Source organism: Siphateles boraxobius, unplaced genomic scaffold, assembly GCF_051911475.1.
Source record: "Siphateles boraxobius isolate OS27281-9 unplaced genomic scaffold, OSU_SipBor_1 248, whole genome shotgun sequence".
In the NCBI taxonomy this organism is placed as follows: domain Eukaryota; kingdom Metazoa; phylum Chordata; class Actinopteri; order Cypriniformes; family Leuciscidae; genus Siphateles; species Siphateles boraxobius.
In genome coordinates, this window is record NW_027508864.1 from 164745 (window position 1) to 175000 (window position 10256).

General features: G+C 42.9%; 1 protein-coding gene across 1 annotated transcript in view; it reads left to right on the forward strand.

The window, feature by feature from the left end:
- Positions 1–9352: 9352 nt before the first annotated feature.
- Positions 9353–10256, forward strand: part of sim2 (SIM bHLH transcription factor 2) — a 22264-nt gene continuing 21360 nt past the window's right edge. Inside the window, exon 1 of the mRNA XM_077241927.1 lies at positions 9353–10022. Within this exon, the coding sequence (XP_077098042.1) occupies positions 9848–10022 (175 nt within the window). The 5' untranslated portion in view covers positions 9353–9847. The remainder of the gene's footprint in view (positions 10023–10256) is intronic.

Below are 10256 nucleotides of genomic sequence, written 5' to 3' on the forward strand. Positions count from 1 at the left end.
TTAGACATAAATAGACTGAAAATCATTAAAATCGTTATTAATACTGTCATACAAAAAATTCACACACACACACACACACACACACACACACACACACACACACACACACACACACACACACACACACACACACACACACACACACAAACACACAGAGACACACACGCACTAGCTCACAGGACGCACGCAGCACACACACATTTCACATGACAACGTGACATTGACAAATGCCAATTGCAGAAGAACATTTATAGCCTGAATGAATGTCTTTCAGAACTTCTCAGACAGAGTCGTGCATCTCTTTAGGTAAAAGATCAAATAAAAATATATATTGTATATAAATAGCAAAAAAGAACATGTTCGGTTTGAATCTCTGCACAGAAATGTACTAAACAGATTTGAATAAAGCAGCAGCAGAACTGATGCTTATAGAATCCGTAGAATCTGTTACGGGTTACAGCGGACAGGAGGAAATGAGAGCAGATTTCCTTCTGGTTTTATGATCATAAATGTCAAAGTCAGGAAGGGGGTTTGTGTGTTTTAACTTTAACTTACTTTATCACTTCATTTGGTCTAAACTTACAACAGCACCTGTCCTCTTTTTTTAAGTGATATATGAACAAAATACATTTATTTGGAGTGTTGTGGGATATGTGGATCCCTATATGAAATCATTTATGGCAAATTTGGGTAACTCTTTATTTTACAGTGTCCTTGTTACACGCTACATGTAGTTACTGTAGTAATAACTATAAATTACATGCAACTAACCCGAAAACAAACGCTAAGGTTAGGGTTAATTATTATTACTCAGTACTTAAATGTATAATTACACTGTTAGACGAACACCTTATGTTTAACCCCAATTTGTTTTCACTCAATAAAAAAATCAATAATTGTTTGATTTTACATTTGTCAAACAACACATATTAAGTAAAGGTTGATGGCAGATTCAATACACTCAATCTTTAGAGATCAAAAATAATTCAAAACTAATGCAGAGTCTGTAAGAGTGAATATAATTTTTATCAACAAAGCACTAATTATAGGTATTAAATACACTGCTCTTCTCATTAATCATCAGAGCCTGACAGCTCGTATATTTTCTCTCTTTGTGTTCTGGGAAACTTTGGGAATCCAGCAGTTTCATCTCTGGCACTTTATTCTGTCTGTGTTCAATCAGTCCAGCGAACTCATTCAGTAAGTGCTTTTGCTCCTCCTCAATTGGTTACTATGTTAAAAATGTTATCATGCTGAAAACCTTTTGAGTAAAAGTTACAAGTCACCAATTCCAATACGTCTTGAGTAAAAATCAGTATCTGATTTGAACAGTATTTTACTCATACTGAACATAGGCTCAAAGATGCACTAGCCCTCAACACCGAAGAGTCATGCTAGTGAAAATAAGAAACAATTGATTTGTAATATGGGAAACCATCATTTCTAAAATCTAAATAAAACGGAACACTTAAATATTGCAATATATAAAGGTCAACAGAACAGCCTCTTAAACGTCTACAAACTCTCAAGTCTCAGTTAAGCTGAAGTGCACAAGAATGCCATAAGTAAACCAATATCCTTCAAAAAGATATCACCAATACAGTGGATAAATGAAATAATGTTAAGTGAAAGGAAATAGTCTACTTGCACCGGATGGGCTGGTTTCACCCTCATCATGACCTCATAAACATCTCATAAATCAAACACCTGCCATTGAGCAACTACTGCTAATGCACTCGCATTCACATAAAGTACCAGTTGACCAGTTTGGGAGAGAAAAGGGAAAACACAAGTTATAGTTCCTTCAGTGCCCTTAGACGGAGATAACTGCTTCTTTACAGCAGAAACAAACTGCCGTCGAAAAAGTTAGTGCCATGCAAAATGTAATGTGTAATTGCATTACTCATCACAAATGTATTAGAGTAAAAAGTATTTACTTATTAAAAAAATGTAGTTAAGTAGAGAGTAAAAGTTGCTAATATATTTGATACTCCGTAAAACTACAAAGTTACCAAAAAGATACAGTATAATTATATTTACTCCAATACTTTACACCACTTCAAGACAGTTTTTATAAAGGATGTTGTTGATTATAAATACATATTCTAGCTTGTATGGAGAGAATGTTTTTATGGTAATTAGTGCAACATGCGAACAAGTTTACACTACTCAACTCATCTGAGTACTTGACCCAAAAGAAAACCTTTCTCCCAGATGTCAGCGAGGAAGACTGTGATCATCAGTGTGTGTGTGTGGTTTAACCCTGACCCTGGATCTGCCCTGGAGAGTCTGGAGAGCTGAAACGGAGCGAACTGAACACCTGAGAGACTATAATGAGAGAGACAGAGGTTAATAACAAACTCTCTCTCTCTAACCCAGGCCTCATCGCCAACATCCCGACACCCGTTTGGACGGTGAGTTTTGTGGCTTTATAGTGTGTCTGGATTTCTACATGCTATCGCCCTGCATGAGGGCAGAGAAGTTCATCCATCATCAGCTGTGACAGAGAGAAAGCGATAGCCCTGTAATATCACAGCCAAGCCTCCAACTCTGAGCTCGCAAATATTCTAAGAGCCGTCAAATAAGAATGAAATGTACAAACGGCACCAAATCTGTTCCAGCCCGAATTCCAAATGACACGAGCAAAGACAGAAAATCTGATCAAACGTGGTGGTCAAAATCAATACCTAGAACAAATTCATCATTTAATCTGCTAACAGCTGATAGCTCATTGGGGGATTATTTAAAATATCCGTCATATTTTTCCTCACACAAATACGTAAAGATTTATTACGAGCTCCAAACAAATGTGCACAAACTGCTTTCTATACAATTGTACGTGATGCCCAATTTCTTTTCTTTTTTCAGTTTTAAAAGATCCCAATGATCACTGGAATCTTTATGGTTTGGCCGAGAAACTTAAAGCTAAAGATATTTTCAATAGGCTTATAACTTGGACGTGGAATTATTTGAAAATATTTAAGTTCACAGTTTTCGTGTGACAAAAGAGACTCAATACGAATTGAATGTTTTAATAAAGGACCGCCTTTAACACCCTTCATCCGAATTCAGATAACGGTTAAAATCCACAGATGTTGTTTAACGTTAATTGCGGCAGTTTCCATCTCTGTAGATTCGCTACTACACGGGATGTGTGTGTGTCGGGTCCAAACACTCCCGAAAACAATTAAATTCAGTTCACATTTATTTGTCGCCTATAGCGTTTTTCACAATACATATCGTTTCAAAGCAGCTTTACAGAAAATGCATGTGTCTACATTACAGTTTAGAGTGATCTGTTATCAGATGTGACTGTGTCAAATTACTTATTTTAGAAATGTACAAAGCCTATACAAATCACACAGTTAAATAATGTTGTCACCATTATGTTCTGTAAGTTTGTGTTTTCAAGGACCTTCGGTTTGTTTTCATTTGTCACGTGTCTTTGGTTACGGTCATTATTAGTTCATTTGTACCAGCTGTGCTCTGTTAATCATCTCGTTTGTGTTTATTACTTAAGCTGTGCCTTGCCTTCATTCCCTGTTGGATCACCGTTACGTTTAGTTGTGTTTGCCATCGCCTGTCTGCCTGAGGGAGTGTGATTGAACTTTGAGTGTTCTGAACTGGATCTGTCGGTCCTCATCTTCCTGCCTGAACACGACTGTGACAGATGAACGGACCACGATTTTATCGAGTATACTAGGTATACTATACTAGTATACTAGTTTGTCCGGTTAGCTATAACCAGCTCCCTCAACGACAAGACCCTGAGGACCTTGTTCAGGATCGTGGCCACATTCAACCAACCCATCGTCCTCCCGGACACCACTAGACTAGACTGAAGGGAGACCGTCATCCGGTGTCTGGAGAGCGTCGCATCTCGTTCCGGAACACAGCCAGGCCCAGAGCAACCACTGGCAACCATTAGGGAGTCATTTGAGCCCCGCAGAGACGGAAGAGTTATCCGCGGTGGTGAGTGAGACAGTGCCTGAGAAAGGGAGGACAGCACCCAACCATTGCTAGGAGGAGGAACTGCCCAAAGAATCTGACCAGGGGTGTGAACCAGTGACATCAGTGGCCGAGGGAACAAAGACAGAGGACTGGCTGATGGACTTCGATGGAGACTTGTTGATTCCCTCCCTATCCCACCCAGTATCTGAATTTTCTTTGGATTATATGAAATTTGATTTGTCTGTCTGTTTGGATTTACTGCTGTTTAAAGCATGGAGGATAAGATGGACTGGGAATTAACCTTTTCACTGACCTGTATTGGCTGTGTTCCTCACTGTGGCCTTCTCTAGTCTCCTGTCTACGTCACCTCAGTACTCAACCAGTCCTCCATTCCCAATACTACCGGTGGTTTGCAGCCCTGCATCATTTCCGTGAAAGCCCCGACTTGACGTCGAGCTTCAGGTCATGAAAAACACCAGCAGTGCCTGTGAACATGGATTCTACGGCCCCGCCTCCGGCCTCTGATCCCTTCGATACATCTCGGCCCCTCGACCTGTCGGCTCCGTCTTGGCTCCTCCCACCTCTGGCTGCACTGGAGACCCTCGTCCTGCCAGCTCCCCCCCGGTCAGTCGTCTCACCACTTCTGCCACAGACTTGCGGGACATGCGTTGCACTCCGTCCCTCCAGTCTTACAGCTGCAGCGGGTTCCTCCTTCCCCTCGGCGTTGCCTCTGTCCTCCATCACACCGTCTTCGCCCTCAGGCACTCCTGCTCCACCTGTGCCCTCGGTCACTCCTGCTCCACCCCAGTGTCAGTCACTCCTGCTCCATGCCAGTCCTCGGTCACTCCTGCTCCTCCTCAGCCCTTGGTCACTCCTGCTCCAACTCAAACCCTCGGGCACTCCTGGTCCACCCCAGCCCTCGGGCACTCCTGCTCCTCCTCAGCCCTCGGGCACTCCTGCTCCTCCTCAGCCCTCGGTCACTCCTGCTCCAACTCAAACCCTCAGTCACTCCTACTCCTCCTCAGCCCTTGGTCACTCCTGCTCCAACTCAAACCCTCGATCACTCCTGCTCCTCCTCCACCCTCGGTCACTCCTGCTCCACCCCAGCCCTCGGTCACTCCTGCTCCTCCTCAGCCCTCGGTCACTCCTGCTTCAACTCAAACCCTCGGTCACTCCTACTCCTCCTCCACCCTCGGTCACTCCTGCTCCACCTCAGCCCTCGGTCACTCATGTTCCACCTCAGCCCTCGGTCACTCCTGCTCCACCTCAGCCTTCGGGCACTCCTGCTCCACCCCAGCCTTCGGTCACTCCTGCTCCACCCCAGCTCCCGGTCACTGCTGCTCCACCTCAGCCCTCAGGCACTCGTTCTCCAGGCCTCGGTCACTCCTGCTCCACCTCAGCCCTCGGTTACTCCTGCTCCTCCTCAGCCCTCGGTTACTCCTGCTCCACCTCAGCCTTCGGGCACTCCTGCTCCACCTCAGCCTTCGGGCACTCCTGCTCCACCCCAGCCTTCGGTCACTCCTGCTCCACCCCAGCTCCCGGTCACTGCTGCTCCACCTCAGCCCTCAGGCACTCGTTCTCCAGGCCTCGGTCACTCCTGCTCCATCTCAGCCCTCGGTTACTCCTGCTCCTCCTCAGCCCTCGGTTACTCCTGCTCCACCTCAGCCCTCGGTCACTCCTGCTCCACCTCCACCCTCGGTCACTCCTGCTCCACCTCAGCCCTCGGTCACTCCTGCTCCACCTCAGCCCTCGTTTACTCCTGCTCCACCTCTGCCCTCGGTCACTCCTGCTCCACCTCTGCCCTCGGTCACTCCTGCTCCACCTCTGCCCTCAGTCACTCCTGCTCCACCTCAACCCTCGGTTACTCCGGCTCCACCTCAGCCCTCGGTTACTCCTGCTCCACCTCAGCCCTCGGTTACTCCTGCTCCACCTCAGCCCACGGTTACTCCTGCTCCACCTCAGCCCTCGGTTACTCCTGCTCCTCCTCAGCCCTCGGGCACTCCTGCTCCACCTCTGCCCTCAGTCACTCCTGCTCCACCTCCACCCTCAGTCACTCCTGCTCCACCTCCACCCTCGGTCACTCCTGCTCCACCTCCACCCTCGGTCACTCCTGCTCCACCTCCACCCTCGGTCACTCCTGCTCCACCTCCACCCTCAGTCACTCCTGCTCCACCTCCACCCTCAGTCACTCCTGCTCCACCTCCACCCTCAGTCACTCCTGCTCCACCTCCACCCTCGGTCACTCCTGCTCCACCTCAACCCTCGGTCATATTGTTCATTTGTTCCTCCTCATATTATTCATTTGTACCAGCTGTGTTCTGTTAATCATCTCGTTTGTGTTTATTACTTAAGCTGTGCCTTGCCTTTATTCCCTGTCCGATCACCGTTGTTTTTAGTTGTGTTTGCCATCTGCGGGGAGTGTGATTCAACTTTGAGTGTTCTAAACTTGATCTGTCGGTCTTCAACTTCCTGCCCGAAACACGACTGTGACAAATGTATTATTTTAAACAATGTATTAATTTAAGGCAGAAACAATGAGCTCATTTAAGTAAAGAATAATATTGTTAACAAATGATTAGGATACATGTAGCATTGGTGCTGATTCAGAGTTTGGGTCATCTGAAGTCTTCGCGGGAGTTAACGTGGTTTCTTCATTTCTTCAATTAGCGTAGCTGGTGTTCATAACATCAAGCAGATAATCATGTGTATTTGATCTGTTAAAACTGAAGGATAAGGTTATTAAATGAATGCTAGATTAAAGAGAGGCATCTTTAACCTCGATTTAAACTGGGAGAGTGAGTCTGAGCCCCGGACATTATCAGGAAGGCTTTATCTTAGAGTTTAGGAGCCAAAAGGGAAAACACTCTCCCTCCTTTAGTGGACTTAGATATTCTAGGTACTACCGAAAGACCAGAGTTTTGTGACCTTAAAGAGTGTGATGGATTGTAAGGCAATAGAAGATCAGTTAAGTACAGAGAAGCTTAACCATTTAGGGACTTATAGGTCAGTAGCAACACTTTGTAATTGATACAGAACTTAATAGGTAACCAGTGTAGAGATGATAAAATTGGTGTTATATGATCATATTTTCTTGACCTAACTAAAAACTAACTTTATAATAATAATAATTATAATCCCATGTTGCTGCCCAACTCCCAGGTCTTTAATTGTAGAGGATGAAGTAACAGTACCTCCTTCTATATGCATGAGATTCTATGTACAAGTTTTTGGTCCAATAAGTAATACCTCAGTATTATCTGAATTTAATAGAAGAAAATTACAGGTCATCCAATATTTTATATCTTTTACACACTCTGTCAATTTAGATAGTTTAGAGATTTCATCTGGTCATGAGCATAACAATGGAAGCTAATTCCATGTTTTCATATAATATTTCCATCAGTGGCGGATCTAGAAAATTTTACATGGGGGGGGCAAAGGGGTGGCAAGAGGTCTTGGCAGGGTGGCAGGGGTAGACTGTACATGGGAATCTCTATATGTGAATTGCTTTAACAAAACAAACACAAAAACACTTTTAAACTACAGTAGGTATTGTTTAATCATGCCCTTACACACTACAAAGGTTTTTAATTCACAACAGGAATAAGCCCAGTGCAGTGTTCAAACAAAACAAAACTGTGCATCTTTTAAAAAGTAAAAGTATGAAAAGCAAAATGAAAATATATTTAAAAAAAAGTACAATAATTGTGTCCAAGATGCAGTGGACTAGAAGTATAAAACAGCAGACAATACTCAAGTTCTTATTATAATTAAAAACTTATAATTACAGTCCACAAATGACCCATGATCACCCATCTTTTTCAGGAAAGCTTAAGGCGACGGTTGTTGTGCTTTGCAGCAAAACGTTTCACAAACGTATCTACATCTAGTGCTTTTGCACGCCGTTTCTCAATACTGAGAACAGCAAGATTTCTCAGACGGTCATCTGGATACATTTTTTTAAATGCTCACCAAGCCTGCATTTATTTGATCAAAATACGGTAAATATATTAATATTGTGAAGTATTATTGCAAATTAAAATAATATACTGTATATTAAAATTACACCATTCTTCAGTTTCACATGATCCTTCAGAAATCATTCTAACATGCTGCTTTGGTGCTAAAGAAACATTTCTTATTAGTATCAATGTTGAAAAATGTTATGCTACTTAATGTTTTGGTTGAAATCGTGATTAATATTTTTCAGGATTCTGTGATGAATAGAAAGACCAAAAGAACATCATTTATTTGGGTTACACTTTATTTCGATGGTCCACTTAAGACCACTAACTCCATTACAGAATTACTAGAGTGTTAGTGGACTGTTAGGTTAGGTGTTGGGATTCAGTTTAGTAGAATAAGTTGACAAGTTACATTTAGTCAGTAGAATGTATATTGGGTAAGGGCCATGTAGCTAATAAGTATAGCCTATATAACAAATATAAAATCAGAAAGATTTATCACATGCACACACCAGTTATGTTTAGACTACTTAATCCTATTGTATTTGTTATTTCCACAGTTGTAACCTGGTTTCATTCCTGTGATATCTGAGAGGAATTGGATTTATAGGAATGATTAGCTAATCAAATGATCGATCTCCTAACTGGCACTGTATTGTGTTGTAACGTAACGTCGGCGTAACTGCGACCATCAAACGTTGTGGAAACAATATTTTATATTTTTTATTACGCTGTTGTCTTTACTAAAATTAAAAGTAGGCTAATCAAAAGGAAGAGTGCTCTTACAAATCACGAGGGAGCGATTTTACCGCTGATTTTGGCTAACGTGACTCGCTGTCTTTGCTGATGCTGAATCGTCTTTAGCATACAATACAATCATTGGGCCAAACACAAATCCTTGTGGCACTCCATAATTTACTGACGTTATCTTAGATTTTTCCCCATTTAAATCGACAAAATGGTAACAGTCTGATAGATGCAATCTAAACCACATTAATGCCCGTCCCTGAATAGGCTACCAGTGTAAGTTTGTAGTCGATCTAAGAGTATTTGATGATCTATATTGTCTAACACTGCATAGTACTTCAGCCAGACACGGAAATTGAAATTTGGTAAGACAGCCAATAATACAATAATATTTTTTTATTTATTTTTTGCTTTATCACCATCCTTCCTCACACGCTAAAGACTGTGACGTCACGAATGTCATTCAGTCTTCATGAACCGCCCTCTCTCTTTCTCTCTCTCTCTTTCTCTCTCTCTCTTTCACTCTCTCTCTCTCTCTCTCTCTCTCTCTCTCTCTCTCTCTCACTCTCACTCTCAGGCGATCAAAGCGCCGGAATAATGCAAGGCTGAACGGAATCTGAGGAGTCCTGAGAGGAATGTCCAGGCGTCGAGAGGAATAAAATAAGAAAGAGAGAAAATAAAATAATAAACTCGAACTCGTGAAATGGATGATTGGAGTACAACGACATATTGAACAGATGTTCGTGAACTCATCCTTACCTGTTTTTATTTGTATGCTCAGCGTCATGGATTTATTATTAGAAGTTAGTATTATTGCATCACTGTAATCTGTCATTTTCAAATCAAAACGTCAAAGCGTGTCGAAGCCAAAAGCGAATAGAGATTCCCCGATGAAATGGAGTTCAACTGTCTTTATCAGAAGTTATCAGAATCAAAATCTGGATGATTTATTGAAAGAATTTTCTGGAAAGAGCTTCCGTTTTTGTGAAGAGTTTCGTCAATGATTTACAGGCGTTTCATTTTATATAATTGAATTGCCAAACAGCAGGACTATCCGAAGCTTCAGTCTTTCACTGCAACAAACGGAAAAGACGCAGGAAAAACCATCAGTGACCCGCGAAACATGTTGTAGCGAGTGAGCATTATTACAGTGAAAACACGTCCATCTTCTGCATGTGTGAGAAATGAAGGAAAAATCCAAGAATGCAGCGAAGACACGGCGAGAAAAGGAAAATGGAGAGTTTTATGAGCTGGCCAAACTGTTGCCTCTGCCGTCCGCGATCACATCTCAGCTGGACAAAGCGTCCATCATCAGACTGACCAGCAGCTACCTGAGGATCCGAGGCCTGTTCCCTGAGGGTAACACACACACACACACACACACACACACACACACACACACACACACACACACACACACACACACACACACACACACCTGAGGATCCGAGGCCTGTTCCCTGAGGGTAACACACACACACACACACACACACACACACACACACACCAGCAGCTACCTGAGGATCCGAGGCCTGTTCCCTGAGGGTAACACACACACACACACACACACACACACACACACACACACACACA